The sequence below is a fragment of the Tiliqua scincoides genome, chromosome 6 (assembly GCF_035046505.1).
Source record: "Tiliqua scincoides isolate rTilSci1 chromosome 6, rTilSci1.hap2, whole genome shotgun sequence".
Lineage (NCBI taxonomy): Eukaryota > Metazoa > Chordata > Lepidosauria > Squamata > Scincidae > Tiliqua > Tiliqua scincoides.
In genome coordinates, this window is record NC_089826.1 from 1,805,402 (window position 1) to 1,823,700 (window position 18,299).

An 18,299-nucleotide genomic window follows, 5' to 3' on the forward strand; every position below is an offset into this window, starting at 1 on the left:
AAGAAAAGGGTTCATTAGCAGTTCGACAGCAGCCACCTGGGGGGAAGCTCACAAGCCCAAGCTCATGAGAATTTCAGACCAAATCCAAAGTTCTTTTCTTTCCCGTGTTCTTAAGTTCAACCCTCTTTCATGTTTTGGGGCAGCTAAAAGTCTTTGATATTGATTTGAAGGCAACAATTAACTGCAAAACAAAAACCCACAACCCTGGAAGAGTAAGGCAAAAATGTGCCCTTCAGCGATGTCCTTCGCTCCTGCCTGAGTGATATCTTTGTGGCTGGGAGTGCCGTTATCTGACTGGTGAAAGCAAAAGTGCAACATGTGCCAGAGCCTGGTTGTTTCTGAGCACTGACCTGCATGGAGGGACATGGGCCGCTGATGTAACATAGATCTGGGATTGAGCGAGAGTTCCAGGCTCTATTGCTAGCAAAGAAGCAGCAAGAGAATTTTCTGGGGAGGGGGCAGGCAGGAGGGCATGCATAGCCCTTGCCTTGCCTACAAATGATCCCCTGCAATGACCCGGCAGGCCTTTTAAAATCACTTTTTCCCAGCTGTGCTTCTACACAGAACTGGAAAAACAACTGGGGGGGGGGCGCAGATAGCATGTGCAGGCCAGAATCATTGGGTGTGAGAGCAGTCAAGCCTCCTTTCCACCCACTGAGCTTCCCCTGCAAATGCTTCAAACCCACAAGCATGTCTTACTGTCAGATTTGGGTTTGGGGAACATTCGGTTGCAGTTTTGCTTGCAAAGAGAAGGTAGTTTGGCTTGCTTCCTCTTTCTTGTCCACTTCCCCTGGAGTCTGTGTCTTGTTCTTTTCCAAGTAGAGACTGACCAAGATGGAGAAACTAGTTTATACGTCATTAGAGACTACAACTCTCTAAGCAGCGGGGGGTGGGGGGGGAATCAAGTTTAAAATCAGGATGAGAAGATATTGCACTCAATTTAATGCATATGTGCCTTCTTGCTACTAATTTTACACATTCAAGATTATTTCTGCTGCCACAGGGACTTGACTCTTTTGGTTGTTACACCTCAAGGTCAAAGCAGGAATTTATGAGACAGATTAGCCCAGAGGACCAGGCTGAAATGCCTCCGGAGTGGTGCACACTGAGAAAAACCCCAGCCCAACACCTTGCATGTTGGTTGCCTTTGCAACAGGGAGAGGGCTACATGTAGCCTTTTAATAGATGCAAGGAGTTCTAGTGTTATTTCCATGGGGAAGCATTAAAAAATGCAGCCCCCACTTGCATTCTGAAGGATTGCTATCCAGAATTTACGTATTTGTTTTAAAGCATTTCTATCCCATCTTTGTTGCTTATCCAAGCAACCCCCCCCAAAAAAATCACAATCAAATTACAATAAAACCAAATAACAACTAATTTAAAAGTCAGCATAAAGTCACAACTAAATAATCCCACCTCCACTGCTGAATATTGCCCCCTCCCCTCCAAAACCTGAACCTAAAAGCCAAGTCCTAACAGGTCTCCTGAAGGAATATATGGGGGGGGCAACTAAGGGGAGGGCTTTTGACAAGGCTGGCTGCACCACCAAAGATGCTTTACTCCCAGCGAATGCCTGCTGTGTGTCTGAAGGACACCCAGAACAAGACCTGAGAAGACGATGAGAGCATACGGAGAGGCACCTCTTAAGGTGTCCAGCTCCCCAACTCTCTTCTTACTCTGGGTAACGGACCAAGCTCACGGATTCTGTATTAGGTGGGGACTGGAAACTTTTCCTTCAGTTTGTAAATGGAATGCTCTGCCTTGTACTTCCAGCGAAACGAAATCCGAACTCGCCAACCCACTCCTTTCTCTGTGGTGGTGGCCATTGACTTCGGCACAACCTCCAGTGGCTATGCCTTCAGCTTCGTCAGTGACCCGGAAGCCATTCACATGATGAGGTACCTACAGAGCTGGAAGCAACAGAGGAGAGCTGACCTGCGTCCTCCCATGCACCCAGCACACACCCACACCCACACCACAGCACACTGATAGGGCTCTTGCTCTGCATGTGGAACATCCCATTGTTGGTTGCGCTCTTCTGGAGACCTCATTCGTTTCAGTGGGGTTTGTACAGGAGACAGGATCAGGATCAGATCCAGTGTATAAAAGCATCAAGCTGATGCAATTGTGTTGGCTTTGCATGAAACAGCAAGACGGCTAGATTCCAGGTTTTCTTGAGAAGCGACCTTCCAAGTTTAATTGGGACATTTTAAAACTACATTTCCACACCTTCAGTTTGTATGGAACTTGTTTTCAGCTCTAGCATGAATTCGGCTGGTGCTGGGCAAACATGCAATGCTGTGCAGCTCCTGTGAATAAATGAATTTAGCGAAAGCAAGCTTCTCAGACGAGGGGGAACTCAGTCCACTTTCTGATTCCAAATGGCAGGAAATGGGAAGGTGGAGACCCCGGAGTGGCCAATCAGAAAACCCCCACCAGCCTACTGCTGACCCCAGAAGGCCTTTTCCACAGCTTCGGCTACACAGCCAGGGATTCTTATCATGACCTGGATCCAGAGGAGGCTCGGGACTGGCTGTACTTTGAGAAGTTCAAAATGAAGATCCACAGCACCAGCGTGAGTCCCTAATCTGCTGGGGTGGGAATGGAGAAAGGCTGGATAGCGAGTGACAGGGGGACGGCTCCAAATTCACAGTTTAGGAATCTGCTCCAAGGGAACCTGTTAATTTCTCTAATTTCTCCCTATTGTCCCGCTGTATTGCCAGAACTCATGTCCCAGCAATGCAGCATGCTTTATGGTGGTCTTAAAGCAAGACCTGCCATTCCAAACAGGTGGCAAGCAGCATGCCACCAACCTCCTGAATAGCTCCAGAGCCAGCAAGCTGGTGCAGAACATAGACCAGGGCCAGAAGGGGTGTGTGTCAAGACCAGGAAGGGGGTGGTGTAATTGAAATGTGCAAGGTCCCTCGAGGAGACAGGCTGTGGTATCAACAGTAGCCCCTTGTTCTGGCAGGCAAGCATAGGGTTAACCCCAGGCCTCTAACTAGCAGTGGGTGTGCTGCACAGCTGCAGCCACTAGAGGCAACCAGGTCATTAAGGGAGAAAATCAGCACCTGAAGAAGGAAGATTGTGGTGGGTGTAGAAGGAAGGAGTTTGGAGGAGAGAGAACTAAACTGATGGATTAATGGACTTGCACCAGCAAAACTGCTAGATCAGGTCTGAGCAGACCCATCAGGGAGGCACTTACCCCCAGGCAAGGGAACAAATGGTCCTTTACCTGGAGGAGATCTCCAGGACTGCACCCCCTGCAGGATGCAACTTGCATTCTGGTGGTGCATCTGCATAAGCGGAGTGGGGTTTAGATGGGTACATGAAAGAATTTGGACTTGGGTGTATAACAACTGGGCCTAAAAACAAGCTGATTTCAATGAAGGGAAGTGCCTCTGAGTAACTGCAACCTCCTTGGACCAGAGGGATGCAGGTGCAATATTTACACAGAATATATACATTGAATATGTATACAAGTTTTGGCTTCCTTAGCAAGTCCTCCGTACAGACGTGCCTCTGTAATTCTGACAGAACTAGCATTTTTCACGACTGGTGTTACAAACTGTATGGACCTTGCGCGTCTGCTATCTGAAGTGGCTATTGCACACCTGTTACACAGCTGGTATAATACTGCACCAGTGCAGAGTCCTCAGGAAACAAGGGGTCTGGGATCACGGTGCCAGCAGCCAATAGGGGCAGTGGCAAATGTGGGAGGGGGTGACATGGGCCTGTGTGTAAGCAGAAGGGCTCTGGCATCATGTGCCTTGAGCACTGTGCACCTTTCTCATTCCCACCTCCTAGGACTTGAGCATGAAAACTGAACTGGAAGCTGTGAATGGGAAGACGATGCAGGCCTTGGAGGTCTTTGCCCATGCGCTTCGCTTCTTCAAACGGCAGGCCTTGCAGGTAAACTGGGCCATCCAGAGCTGCCTCTTGTTCAGGCAGAAGCAACTGAGCTACACATTGGAAAAGAACATTTCCTGTAGCTTTTCATTGGTCCCAACTAGAATCACCATATTTGCAATTGTATCCATGGAAATCATGGGTTGAATGTCTTTTGCTCCATTTTCTGCCCCTCCATTTCCAAGATCAGCCCCCCAGTGGAACTTTGTTCTCCCCTTTCCTGTTCTTTCTTCAAGTGTACACCCTGCTCTCCACCTCTCTCTTATTCCTAGTATTAATCAGATACTCTGTTTTTTTTAACAGAAACAAAGGCCACAAGATATTTAAAACAGCCAAAAAGTTTTTGTAGCTCACACACTGCAAAAAGGCTCCAGACTCTCCCTGCTAGCATAACTGAGCTGCCACTCAGGAAGGGCCACTTTGCCCAGTTTCCTCCCTGGGCTTTCATCCAGTCCCCTTTCAAGATGCTCTCTCCCCTATGCCTTTAGGTCCTTCTCCCTTTCCTCAGTTTCACCTGCAGCAACCTCACCATTCATCGCTTTCTTTCCTTCCCGCTCCCAGGGAAGAGTGTTTGCCCCTCTTCTGCGAGGTTGTCCCTGGAATAGATGGTCAGGTTGTCCTTTCAGGCTCCACTAGGCATGACTGAGTCTGGCCTTTGTTCTACCCCTCCAGGACTGTCTGCTTTGAATGGAAGCTGCAATACTCCCACAGAAAGAGGCCCTTGTCATGTGCTACTAATCCAGTGTGCTGAAGAGAAAACCCGGGACCTTTTGCATGCCCCCCCTCTGAGGTGGCCCCCCCATAGGAGTTGCTTGATCTTCTGCCTTTACCAAGAACTGCTAGAACCCTAAGATTCTGGTGGAGCCTGGGCTATTTCTATCCCCCTCTTCTTTCAGGAACTCAAGGACCAATGCCCAGCGCTGCCAGAGCACGATGCCATCCGGTGGGTGATCACAGTGCCAGCCATCTGGAAACAGCCTGCCAAGCAGTTTATGAGAGAGGCTGCCTATTTGGTGAGTGCTCCCAGGGATCCCAGGGGCTCTGTGCCAAAGGCGGTGGGTGCCCCAGGTCACTAGAGAGGTGTGTGGGCCCTCCCTTGAGCCCCAGCACTTCCTTCCATGGAACTGACTAGTGGCAGATGGGGCACTTGGGGGTTTTCTGGCAAATGCCCAGAAGCCCCAAGTTCTTCTAAACCACTTCAAACACTCATGGCAGCCTTTCTTCCGCTGCTTCTTCCGCTTCCCAAACTCCTTGCTGGAACTTCCTTACAGGAGAAAGGCTGAGCAAGAGAGGCATCTGGTCTCTGACTGTGCCTGTGGGATAGAAGACCCACTGCACCCGTGTAGTCCCACTGTACCGGCAAAACCCAAAGTGTTCCCAGTAAGGCTGGCCTTCACACCACAAAATGCAGGGTGCCAGACGCCTACGAGATGCAGCCCTGCTCCGTGGTTTTGGCAGCTCCTGGGTTACCATTTTGGGATTGTTGCTGCTTTCCCTGCATTGGACTCCAGCAAGGAGCCTGGCACAATGAGCCGATCCAGGCTGGAGCTGTTGACACCACAAGCAGTTTTGGCCACAGCCACCCACAGAGCTGAGGATCCTGTTTTGTAGCGAAACAAGAACTGCTGCCCCCAAGGGCTGTCGTGGAGGCCTGTTGATTTCCAGCAGCTTTAGTAGCATTTAAGACGTATGCGCTGCTAGAGTGTTACGTGCTACATCCTGAAGGCTAGAAAAGGTCCAAAGTGTCTGTGAACGAGAAAACTAACTATGGGACTATGTACAAATCAAAAACAGGAGACAGAACTTCCTTCAGAAACTGGTGTGGCTTGGGTTATGATTGGGAAAGAAGTACATGTTTGTATCCATAAATCCCAGCCATGCATTTTACTTGCTGTGGTGTATATAGTGAAATTTCTGGATGCTCTACAATAATATATTAATATTGATGATGATGTCAGGTCTGGAAAAATATTTGTAATTCCCTGGTCCCTAGTATTAAAAACTCTGGGTTTTGTGTCTCCAGTTGCATAGACTCCTCTGCCACAAGCAGCCAGGGTGGCTTTCCATTGGGGCAGGGTGAGTTGGCCAGCTCAGACTGTGTTCTGGCAGGAGGTGACAGATCAGTTTTTTTGGGGGGGGGGATGCTCCTCATTATCCAGCTCTTCTGCCAGTCACTCGCCCAGCTCAGCTGTGCCTGCTCACTCCCCAGGCTCCGGGACTCTTGAGAGTAGTTGGGAGGGTGAGGCTGCCTCCTGTGTGTCCCATCCCAGCACCCAGGGAGCAAGAGGGGGAAGAGGAGGTATGCATGCGCTAGTGTCCAAGAGGCAGTGAGAGGATGTGCCTGTCAAGTCACCCTGAGTAGTGCACCATGAGTTGCGATCACAGGCAGTGAACCTGATATACCTGGACACAGGCAAACCACTACGATGAAGCACGGCAGTCTGGAGTCTACCCTGCCCAATTGATGGAGCCGATTGTCCTCGGTGGTTTGTAGCCGCAGCAAATGACACGACGAGTGAGTTGATCTTCAGCCGTACACACAAAATGATCTCTTACAGTTTGTAGGGAAGGGTCAGGTTTGGCTGGAAACGACTGGCCCATCCATTGGTTTAAATCTCCCAGCACTTCCTTGGCCTGTTAGGCTCCTTTGAGATGATTCATTCTGGCTGCCTCTGGGAACTGCTTCTTCAGCCCAGCGACCAGATGACTTTTCCTCCCTTTAGGCCGGGCTGGTTCCTTCAGAGAATCCAGAGCAGTTGCTGATCGCCCTGGAGCCCGAAGCAGCTTCCATATACTGCCGGAAGCTTCGCCTCAACCAGCTGATCGACCTGAGCTACAAGCCCCAGGCCAATGGCCTGGCACCAGACCATCCCATTGACTCGAGCTTCAGGCAGGGTAAGTGAAGGTCACACAGTCTGCGTGTGACCAGAAACACCTATGGAGGGGCCTGCTGGATCAGGCCAAGGGGGCCCATCTAGTCCAGAGGTCTCTGGGAAGCCTACAAGGAGCAAGAGGCCCATGTCTCAGCAACTGGGGCACACTTGCGATTGGCATTCAGAGGCACTGAAGGATGGGAGTGAGGAAGCACCCCGCAGGTGTGTTGGGAGGTTATGCCAACCATCAGGGGCAAGAAGGAAGGAAGGACAGAGTCATCTTGGCAGCAGGATACCTTCAGGCAGTTGAGGGTGATGGGGGTGAAAGAACAGAGGTCATGGGCATAGTGCAGGCCCATCCACGAGGCCAACTGAAGTGTTCGTCTCTGTTCTCTGAAGGAGTTTCCTTGGTTGAACAGCACAAGCCTATGCATGTCTATTCATAAGTAAATCTTATTTAATTCAGTGAGTCTTACTGCTAGGTAAGTGCATATAAGATTGCAGCTCGAGTCAAGGAAAGCAATGGTTTAAATTAAGATTCTCACATCTGGCTTTTATTTGGTTTTATTAGCCGAACAAACCACAGCTAAAAAAGGCTCCTTGTTGCTTATTCGTGCTGCCGAATGCATCTCTGCCACTCGGATGGCAGAGATTGGTGGAGCCGGGCTTCAGTCACTGGGGGAGGCATTCTGGATGGGGTAGGCAGCTGCACCCTTCCGTTTCCAGGATCTGAAACAATGACCTCCAAGCAGAATTTAAAAATCTGCCCTGCAGATACTTTGGGGCGGGTGTCATCTCTCACAACCACAATTGTTTCCTTAGTCAGTTTAGCACAGCAATTTTAAACCTTGTTCATCTCATGGCACACAGAGCAGGTGCTAAAATTCTCAAGGCACACCCTCAGTTTTTTTTACAATGAGGCTGGTAGGGGTCTCATATTCCCCAGTGGCCCTAGTAATATAGGACTCTTCCCCAAACTCCCAGGGCACACCCATATGCCGCAGCACAGTGGTTGAAAATCACTGGTTTAGCAAATGGGAACCGAACTCCCTTATAAAGGAAAAGCGCTCTGCTTATGCCTAGAGTCACTTTGTCTCTAGTCCCTTGAAAGAAAAGGGACTGTTCTGTTCCGTGGGAAACCTTTGTGCAGGTTGGAAGTACCCAATGGTGGAAAAGGGAATCTGGCAACCTGAGATACGAACGGATACAAATGACAGGATTTCTTCACGGTTCAAGTCCTGGGCTGGAGCCACCCTATGTAAGGGAAACAATTTTGGTTTTTTAGAGTCATTTTTGTCAGAAAGTGAGTCTGAGGTGCTAAAAACGGGGCACTCTTTGTGCCTGTTTATGTGAGGCTGTAGCCCCTTCATTGCAGACCGACGTTTCTGTCTCAAAGCCGGCTGAAGCAAGCCGGCAGCCGAGAGAGAGAGAGAGAGAGAGAGAGAGAGAGAGAGAGAGAGAGAGAGAGAGAAGGCAGGATGGAGGAAGTGCCAGGCCAGGGAGTTCCCAACTTCCTTTCCGCCTATGAGGAAAAATGTGGCCCCTCCCAGGCAGCCCCTCAGCTCAACTGGCCTCCGCTGCTGCCCTTGCCTTGGACACAAAAGTCTCTGAATCCTGCTGGTGGAGACTCCATCGGAGACCCAGATTGCTTCCCGTGATTCCTGAACTGCTGCCCTGCAAAACCCTGACAGTTTTTTTCTGGCGACCTTCCGTTTCCCTGTCGCTGGATTTTATTTTGGCCACCAGCTCTGTTTGGTTTGCTTAGGAGGAAAACTCTGCCCATTTCCTGAACATTTCAAAGCAAAGTTGGTTCCATTCCCAGCAGGAATCCTGAGGTCTGATTTGAACCAGATACAAGCAAATCTCAGCCACTCCTATGGCTTCAGAGAATGACTAGAGCAGAGTCCAAATGCCAGGAGTTGTCATTAAATACCCCAAAGTCAACAACCACATTTGACCTTACAAACAGAGAAGTATCTGAACTAAGCAAAGCTGTAGTTGATGATGGCCGACTCCAGATTCTGTGTCCCCAATGAGCATTTCCTCGTTTTGCTCCACAGCAGCAGAAGGTCTGGATTTACACAAGGGGAAAATGCAGGCGGGCCTAGAAAGGAATCCACAGTGAGTGGGCAGGTGGGGGGGCAGCATCTTTGAATAGGAAAAAGAACACCCTGTATACCTAAAACTCACACAGAGCAAGAAGTGGATGGGAAGAGAACCTCTCTCCTGGATGTTCTTGATGTCTTCTGGTAGGGAAAATGAGTGTGTGTGGGGGGGAGGGAGCAATTTAACATGATATCTCCTCCTTTGCAGCCATTTGGTCTGCAACCTCCAAGCTCTGCCCCCGCATTCTGCTGTCTGCCTGTGATTTATCTCCTTAATTTATTTTGTAAATGTATACCCCACCTTCCATTTTAATGAAACACTCAAGGCAGCTTACAAGGGAAAATGACTAACATCAAATTAGACAGCAACAGGATTTGAAAAAAAAAAAAAAAAGAATCGGTCATGCAAGACAACCATAAAGCAGCATACATTTTTCCACCCAATTGAAGGCCCATAGCCAGGGAGACAGACCAGGGACAGACTGCACTTGCTCCCAGTGTGGAAGGGATTGTCACTCCCAAATTGGCCTTTTCAGCCACACTAGACGCTGTTCCAGAACCACCTTTCAGAGCGCGATACCATAGTCTTTCGAGACTGAAGGTTGCCAACTAAGAGGGTTAGGAGACAGTCCACCAAGCAACTAAAATCTCAGTAAAAATCACAACAGAATTGAACACCATCCCCAGAACACAACAGAGATCTACAAAGTAGGCAGCATATGTGAGAGATAAGGAAGCACACACACTGCAGTTGATCAGGCTACACAGAGTAGATAAAACAGGAGGAGCTCCAGAGAGAAAGGGCAGGGCCCCAGTGGCAACTAAAATCCAGACCAGATTCAACACAGTCTCTTCCAAAGAGCCCCCAGGTCAGGTCACAAGTGAGCTTCCTTGAGTACCATCACAAAATGTGTTTGCCTGGAACTTCAGTGGACAGGCTCAAGAGGGTAAGGCAGGAAGGAAATAACTGGGGAAATGGATAAGGGCCTCTCCACGTCCCTTTTCTGGTCCAGACGGCCTCCTCCCAAATAGGCTGACCATGAACAGTGGTGTTTGTTGAGCTTTTTCTAAGAGCTATTTGTGTCTGACATTTAATTCTGTCCCAAGCATCTGCTCAAAGTGCCTCTTTCTGTCTTGGGAGCTTGAAAGGCCATCTGAAGTAGACTGGTTGAATGCCCAGAAATGCTTGTTGTTCTTTGATCATTTTTGTGAACAGCCTGAGGAAGAGATTACAAGTGTGACACCAAAGCTTGCAATCTTGTGTTTGAAGCTATAAGCAGCCCAAATTTGGGTGTTCCCTCTCGGCAACTCACTCTCTGATGTTCTTTCCCACAGCTCGAGAACAGTTACGACGCTCCCGACACAGCCGGACCTTCCTGGTGGAATCTGGGGTGGGTGAACTGTGGTCTGAGATGCAGGCAGGTAAGAACCAGCGGGGAGACTCAAGACAGGGAGAGTGTGTTTCTAACCAGGGCATAAGGGCCCCCCCCCCCGAGCAGGCTTCTTCACAGCAACACCTGGGACTTTTGCGCTTACACATCTGTGTGTGTGTGGGGAGGGGGTTACACCTTTAGATGCTTGATAAAACGTGAAAAGCAATAATAATCATTTATTGATTTGAATACATTGATATCCTTCCTTATCAAAATTGTTTGAAGTGATTGGCAAATAAAATATAAGCTGGAAAAGCCATAACAAGCAATAAATCACAATCAAGAGCAAAAACCCAGCCCAGCCGGAGATGAAACCATCCAGGAAGAATACCAGATTTAATACCAGAAGCAGTAAAAAGTGATAACCTGATTTTGAATTCTGGGGCCAAGTGAGAGCTTCTGACCTGGAGTCTTCACCCGTTTCTGGGTGCCTGGACTCTGGGCGAGCCTTCTGCACCACAAACACGATGGCCAGGCTCCCCAGTCAATGCCACCTGCCTGACTTCTGCAAGCAGGGCAGCCCAGAGAAGGACCTCCCTTGCCTCTCTCTTACCCACGGCATCGTGAGGGTCAGGTGGACAGCAATGAACAGCCCAACCTGTTTCCAAAGACAGCCATGAGATTGGTGGAAAGGCAATCCCCGACTGGTCAGCCAGGCAGCATCTCTGCCCTTGAATCTTCCCCCTTGAACTGCCAAGGGATAGATTGCAGGACAAGGGGTGGCCATGAAGAGAGCCTGCCTGGAGCATTCCCCTTTTTCGGGAGGAAGGGGAGGTGGTGGCAGCACCTCAGATACATTTCCAGCCTTCCGGCCAGTCTGTAAAACAATGACATCAGCAAGAAGAGGAAAGGACAGCTGGCAGCCCCAACAGTGGGTGGGAAGGGGGAAGGGGAAGGGTTGAGGCCCAGGCTACAGGAGCCACTGGTTGTCCTGGCTGCCTCCCCCCTAACGGCTGGAATGTTCTTTCCATTTTAAAAGGTGTATTGTTTCCTTAAAAATCACACATGAAAAAACCAATTGTGTTTCATTTGCAAAGAGCCAGGCTTGTTGATGCTCTCGAAATGAGAGAAATTATTATGTTGAAAGCCAGGGGGGTGGAGCAAGGATGGAAGCAGCGTGCAAATCAGTGTCAGAAGAGGACTTCACTCCTCATCCATCAGTGCCACAGCCCCGCTCCACACCCATCCTGCTTCCATGGTGTCTGTTGCACCTGGTCACGCGCCTCTTGGACAAAACAGGGGAGGGTGTTCCAGCGACAGTCCGTGTCCCAGTCACTGCACGGTGGTCTTGTTCTCCAAAAAGTTAGTTTCTAGAACAATAAATATGTGGGAAAACACCAGGGGAGGGGGCCACAGGTGGCTGGCGATAATGTGTGAACCCCACCTAAAAAAGGGAGTGAATGAAGTGTGGACCTCCCAGACTAAGCATTGCTTCTGGAAGCGCCCAGAGACATGACCACATTGGAGCCTTCCCCCCCCCCCAAGAGTAGTGGTAAAAAAGATGGGGCACTAGGATGGCACGGCTGCATAAGCATCTCCTGTGGTACCTGTGTGTGGAACTGCTGTATGGGGAGGGGCACCAGTGAGGAAGCAGCATGTGCACCTGCGGGGTGTGAAATTGGAGCTTAAATCATGCAGAACTGCCCCAGGCAATGGCAGAGGGGATCACAACCTCCAGTGTGTGCTTGTGGAGCCTTTTTCTCCTCTCCAGGACTTCCACCTGGAGGTACCAGAAGTGGTGGAACAGGGAGGCACTGGTGATTTTGGCTCCCCCCTCCCAACTTCCTCACTGTTGAGAGAGATGCCATTGAACATATAAGGCTGCCTCCTATTGAGTCTACCCAGTCCAGTATTTTCTCCATTGGGCATCAAAATATCTTGGGCCATGTGCCACTGGTGTCCTTCCATGTCGGACTGCCACCTGCTCCCCCCCAATGTTTCTCATGGCTTGCCTTTGGTCCCTCAGGAGACCGATACATCGTCGCTGACTGCGGAGGAGGGACTGTAGACCTGACTGTCCACCAGATCGAGCAGCCCCAGGGGACCCTCAAGGAGCTCTACAAAGCCTCAGGTGAGGCCAGGTGGAACCCTCCTAGGGCCAGTGGCTACAAGCAGGTGGAAGACGAGTGGCCCCTGCTCAGCGCCAAGCAAAAGAGGGGCTGAGAACATGTTGCAGCATTTGTGTGCATCCATCAGTGGTGGCCTTCCCTCTTCCTCTCCCCATCAATTTGGACTGCAAGAACTGTTCTCTTTCGGCTGCTGTCCATGCTCCATGGTTTAGGAACTGTGACGGGCAATCAAACTGTGAACTGCCATGATAGAAGCAGCAGCAGTTGAGTAGACTGTTGCTGCCCCCTAGTGGCTCTTCATGCCCTTTCTCTTAGGACTTGACTTGCTTGATCTATTAGCTGCAGGTGGGTGCTCTTGGAGCTTCACAAACCCAGAATTCGCTCTCAGTTCTGGGACTCAGGCCTAGAATATGCGAAGTGGCAATAAGAGAACTGCTGAGCGTGTGCAGCCCACATTCCCGGGTAGGCCTGAACTCTCATGCTCTCTTGCAAAAGTGAAAGCGTTACGCTCTTCTAACCCAGAGAGTAGGACTAGATCTAATGGGCTCAAGTTGCAGGAGGGAAGACTGTAGAGCAGGAGTCAGCAGTGGGATGTGGCTGCAGAGAAGGCCAGTGCGATTTTAAGTGGCGTTTGCAGAACCAGAGCTACTGAGTCCTGAGAAGTGGTGGTTCTACTTTACTCTGCCTTGGTCAGACCTCACCTAGAGTTTAGTGGCCACTTCAGGGCGCCCCAGGATGCAGCCAAACTGGAGAAGGTTCAGAGAAGGGCAACAAGGATGGCCAGGGCTCTGATAGACAAATCCTATGAGAAAGGTTTGAGGAGTAATGGGACCTTTTGCTGATTGCGACTTAGGTTTGAAGCCTAAATTGATAATGTCACTTCCAGCCAAGACATCACTTCTAGGTTAATGACATTACTTCCAGTGAGTCCCGACAGGTTATCTTTCTAAAAAGTGAGTCCCAGTGCTAAAAAGTTTGAGAACCACCGATCTAAAGGGTTTATGCTGTAGGTGGGGAGATTTTTTGGCTGGAGATCAGGAAGAAATGGTTAAGAAAGAGCAGCTGAACAATGATGATGATGATGATGATTCTTTAGAACGTATATTCTTTATTGTTATATACCGCTTTTCAACAGAAAGTAGTTCACAAAGCAGTTTCAATAGCTAAATCCATCAAGGGTTCCCTGTTCCCAAAGGGCTCGTGCTTAACACACATACACGAGACACTGGCAACAGCCCCTAGAAAAGCCACCATGCTTGAGTGAAGATGGCCAGTAGTTCTCCCCCTGCTAAATATGAATGGATAGAACATTAAAAGGTGCCTCTTTGCCCAGTTAGCAGGGTTGGGGTGCTGCAACTGATCATGGAGGGAAGCCTTGCTGGAGGTCTTCAAGCAGGCACCTTTTGGATATGCTCTGGAGAGGATTTTCTCGCTTCAAGCAGGGGATTGGACTAGATGGCCTTGAATGGCACTTCTAACTCTAGGATGCTACAAGATTGTTCCCTCCCCAGTGCACGGATGAAAAGAAGGTCCCTGAATTTCTCTCCAAGGTTTCCATAGATCTGAGGTTTTCAAACTGTGCTTCCCACCTCCCTAGTGAGGCGTGGCTAGCCTCCAGGGGCATCGCCAGGCATCTTGGGGAGAGAGGTGGCTGGCAGCTGCTCTGTTGCTGAGCTCTGCTCAGCTGCGCTGGCTGCCTCCTGACTTGCTGCTTTTCCAAGACTGAGAACGAGGTGGGTGGGGCATTGTGAAACATGGTGGGGGGAGGTGGGAGAGAAGTCTGGCTGGGCAGGCAGAGGTGCCGCATCTCATCATGGAGCTCTCTCCATGTGCAACCTCGCCCCAAGGACTATATTTCCCAGTGTGCCCCTCGCCCTGGGATTGGTCAAGGCTGGAGGAGAGAAGAGTGCGGAGGTGCTGCATCTCATCAGCACAGGGGCGCTCCTGGCAGGCTTCAAACTGGGAGGGAAGAGTAAGTACAGGCAGTGCAGCGCTTTCCTCTGCTCCTAGTGGGGGGGGGGCAAATGCCCCAGCCTGCATTCCTCCGGTTTGCCTGGGGGGAACAGGGGTGCCACCTGCATGTTGGGTGTATGTGTGTGAGCAGCCCCCATCTACTTTGGGGTGAGTTGTAATCTTGCTGTATGTGGCTGCAATCCTTTCCACACTTTCCTGGGAGTAAGCCCCATTGACTCAAACGGGGCTTACTTCTGAGTAGACCTACATAGGCTTGGGGGTCTGTGTCAGCTTAACCAAGGATCCTCACCTTTCTCTTTTTCCTCCCCCTTCAAAAAAGAAAAAAAGCCACTCTTGATGACTTTGTCTCCAAAAATTGATTAAAAACAAAAATCCCCATTCCTTTTTAACCATTCCCCTTTTTCCTCCTGCTTCCTTTTTTTTGGGGGGGGGGGGGGTGTACTCTGTTGGCTGCTATTGTAAGACAAAAGGCACAATCCTAGCTTACTCAGAAGTAAGTCCTATTGTGTTCAGTGGGACTTACTCCCAGGAAAGTGGGGTTAGGATTCCAGCCAAACAGTCTCTGGGTCTCAGTTTGCATTGGTTTGCAATTAGCAGATGTTGGCAACCTTCAGTCTTGAAAGACTCTGGTATCACGCTCTGAATGGTGGTTCTGGAACAGCGTCTAGTGTGGCTGAGAAGGCCAATTCAGGAGTGATAATCCCTTCCACACCGGGAGCAAGTGCAGTCTGTCCCTGGTCTGTCTCCCTGGCTATGGGCCTTCCTTCTTTGCCTCAGACTGTTGGCCAAGTGTCTCTTCAAACTGGGAAAGGCCATGCTGCACAGCCTGTCTCCAAGCAGGCCGCTCAGAGGCCAGGGTTTCCCACTTGTTGAGGTCCACTCCTAAGGCCTTCAGATCCCTCTTGCAGATGTCCTTGTATCGCAGCTGTGGTCTGCCTGTAGGGCGCTTTCCTTGCACGAGTTCTCATAGAGGAGATCCTTTGGGATCCGGCCATCATCCATTCTCACGACATGACCGAGCCAACGCAGGCGTCTCTGTTTCAACAGTGCATACATGCTAGCAGATACACAAAAAACAGTCTTCCCCTCCCCCAGCAGATTCATCACTTCCCCCCTCCCTTTTCATAACCCTCCAGGTGTGCTGCTAACAAACTCAGGGCACAATCCTAACCAGGTCTACTCAGAAGCAAGTCCTATTGTGTTCAATGGGGCTTACTCTCAGGTAAGTGTGGTTAGGATTGCAGCCTCAGAGTGCTGGCAGCCTTGTTTCTAGTGTATAATTATAACACCTTCATCCCCATTTTGGGGGTCACTGAGATGAGGTGTTGTAATGGCGAGCCAAGGATCAGGGGAGGCTACTGGGATCAGATGCTTGAAGTCAGAGTACCAGGTTTCAGCTGTTATTATGTTAGAGCGCCACCTGGTGCTGATGACTGAAATGGCAAGCAAGGTCCAAAACTAGAAGGGGAGAACTGTCCTTTGAATCAGGTGTTGTGAAACAGCAACTGTCCTGCACATGCCTGATCTCATCTGATCTTGGAAGCTAAGCAGGGTCAGGCCTGGTTAGTACTTGGATGGGAGACCGCCTGGGAATACCGGGTGCTGTAGGCTTATACCATGATCTCGGAAGCTAAGCAGGGTCAGGCCTGGTTAGTACTTGGATGGGAGACCGCCTGGGAATACCAGGTGCTGTAGGCTTATACCATGATCTCGGAAGCTAAGCAGGGTCAGGCCTGGTTAGTGCTTGGATGGGAGACTGCCTGGGAATACCGGGTGCTGTAGGCTTATACCATAGTCTTTCGAGACTGAAGGTTGCCAACCAACCAAACTGTGAAAGTGCAGAATTCTGAGACTCACAAAGTGCTCTAGGAAGATGGTTCACATTTGCAAACGTTGGCAAAGCTAAGCTAGACCCTCCAAATACCATCACAGTCTGAACAGTGGGAGATTTTCAGTGGGAAAATGGTGTAGGAGGAAACAGTGGCATAGCTAGAGGGGGAGCAAAGCACTAAGTTTTGCAGGGTGCCTCAGCACAGCATGCAAGGGGCCCGTCCCCCTCCAAGCCAGGCCTATGCCTCTGTTTTGCTCCCACCACTTGGAATGGCTCTAAAGGGGAGGGCCCATTGCATGCTGTGGTGAGGCTCCCTGGAAAACTTAGTGCTTTCCACCCCCTCTAGCTACACCACTGAGAGGAAAGGGCTGACTGTACAGAGGGGTGGTGCACAAGCTAACTTGTGAACTTTTTTTGTTGAAAAGTGGTATATAAATATTATTAATAATGTTATTATTAAATTAATAATAAAATAATTAATAATTAAAATGTGCAAGAAAAAACAGCCAATTAATACACTGTCAAACTAAAAATTAATGAAGTAACAATGCCGCAATCTCTGTGAGTGCCAAACACATAATGTGTCTTAAGCGTGTTTCGAAAAACATGTCAGGGAGGAAGACACAAAAGCAGACTCGCGTCCTGATACAGGGTAGCAATGATGATTTTTCAAATTGGCCTCATCTGCATGGCACTTGACAAAGTGGAGTATAAAGTCTCTGCCCTGAGGGGCTTAAATTCAAACATGGTCAAAGCAAAGACAAAGTACGAGTCCAGAGACTGATTGGGACAAACTCATTCTTTGGCTGCCGGTTCCCCTGATCACCTGCTTCTTGTGGTCTTCCAGGGGGGCCTTATGGAGCTGTGGGAGTGGACCTTGCCTTTGAGAAGTTGCTCTGCCAGATCTTTGGGGAGGACTTTGTTGCCACCTTCAAGGCAAAGCGCCCAGCAGCCTGGGTCGACCTGACCATAGCTTTCGAAGCTCGCAAGCGGACAGCGGCACCCCACCGGGCCAACCCCCTCAACATCTCACTGCCCTTCTCTTTCATTGACTTCTATCGCAAGCACCGAGGCCAGAATGTGGAGACGGCACTCAAGCGGAGCAGGTAGGAGCCCAGTGGGTTGGGAAAAAAGTGGGAGTTGCCTTTGCAGGATCCAGCTGCCTTGAGCCCCTCCAGGAATCCTGAGGTTGGCATCCTTTCATCAGAGCAGGCAGCAGCTCTTGCCTCGTGGTGGCACTGCCTCTCCCCAGATTCAGCAGCACAATTCGTCCACAACAGGGGTCTGCATCTCCAACATAAGATCCTCTGGGCGGAATATCCCTTGATACGTTGATGTTTGTGGTGATGGTGTTTTCTCCATGCTGGCTAGTCCTTGACTCATTGAATGTCATTGGCCCAAGAACAAGGCCTCAGAGATCAACAGTGGAGAAGGGATTGCTTCACTTCTCCTCCTCCTCAACCTATCTCTTGGCTCCTTCCCTTGACTCACCCCAGCTCCAGAGTAGCCCTCAGATAGCCTTCCAGAGACCACTGATCATCACCAGGAGGATCAACTGGAGTCCCTGAGATGGTGCCCAAGATAGTGGGGCAAGTTTGGAAACGGACACAAATGTGTCTGACAATTCTCCACGGCCCAATACCAATATCCATTCGATGAGGCACCAGCACAATATTAGCAGAACAGATAACAAGAACAAGGTTGCAGATAAAGAGGTAGGTGGCAGTTCTACCCCTCACAGATAACAAATTCACATAGAAAGAGAGCTGACTGTATTTGCATACAGGATGCAGGAGAACCACCAACCAGAGGGAGAGGGGCTCAGCAGATTCTTTCCTCTTCCACTCACACACAGCCTGCTCAGGGCTGCTTTGGGTCGAGGTGGAAATGGACACCTGGTGAGAAGCCCCAACAACCCTGAGCATCCTCTCCCTGTGCCCCTCTAGTGTGAACCTGGTGAAGTGGTCCTCTCAAGGGATGCTGCGCATGTCCTCCGAGGCCATGAATGAGCTCTTCCAGCCAACCATCAGCCAGATCATTAACCACATTGGTGAGTTCCTGAATCTCCCCCCCCCCCACCTTGCTGTACTAGTCATCCCCTTCCC

General features: G+C 50.0%; 1 protein-coding gene and 1 pseudogene across 2 annotated transcripts in view; both read left to right on the plus strand.

Moving 5' to 3' along the window:
- The window catches only part of HSPA12B (heat shock protein family A (Hsp70) member 12B), a 38,663-nt gene that overhangs the window by 17,255 nt on the left and 3,109 nt on the right, over positions 1-18,299 (plus strand). For both annotated transcript variants that reach the window (XM_066631996.1, XM_066631995.1), the window contains exons 4-12: positions 1,774-1,898; positions 2,389-2,575; positions 3,808-3,912; positions 4,806-4,922; positions 6,633-6,804; positions 10,223-10,309; positions 12,287-12,391; positions 17,042-17,300; positions 18,141-18,244. In XM_066631996.1, the coding sequence (XP_066488093.1) occupies positions 1,774-1,898; positions 2,389-2,575; positions 3,808-3,912; positions 4,806-4,922; positions 6,633-6,804; positions 10,223-10,309; positions 12,287-12,391; positions 17,042-17,300; positions 18,141-18,244 (1,261 nt within the window). The remainder of the gene's footprint in view (positions 1-1,773; positions 1,899-2,388; positions 2,576-3,807; positions 3,913-4,805; positions 4,923-6,632; positions 6,805-10,222; positions 10,310-12,286; positions 12,392-17,041; positions 17,301-18,140; positions 18,245-18,299) is intronic.
- Positions 15,858-15,974, plus strand: LOC136656354 (5S ribosomal RNA; annotated as a pseudogene).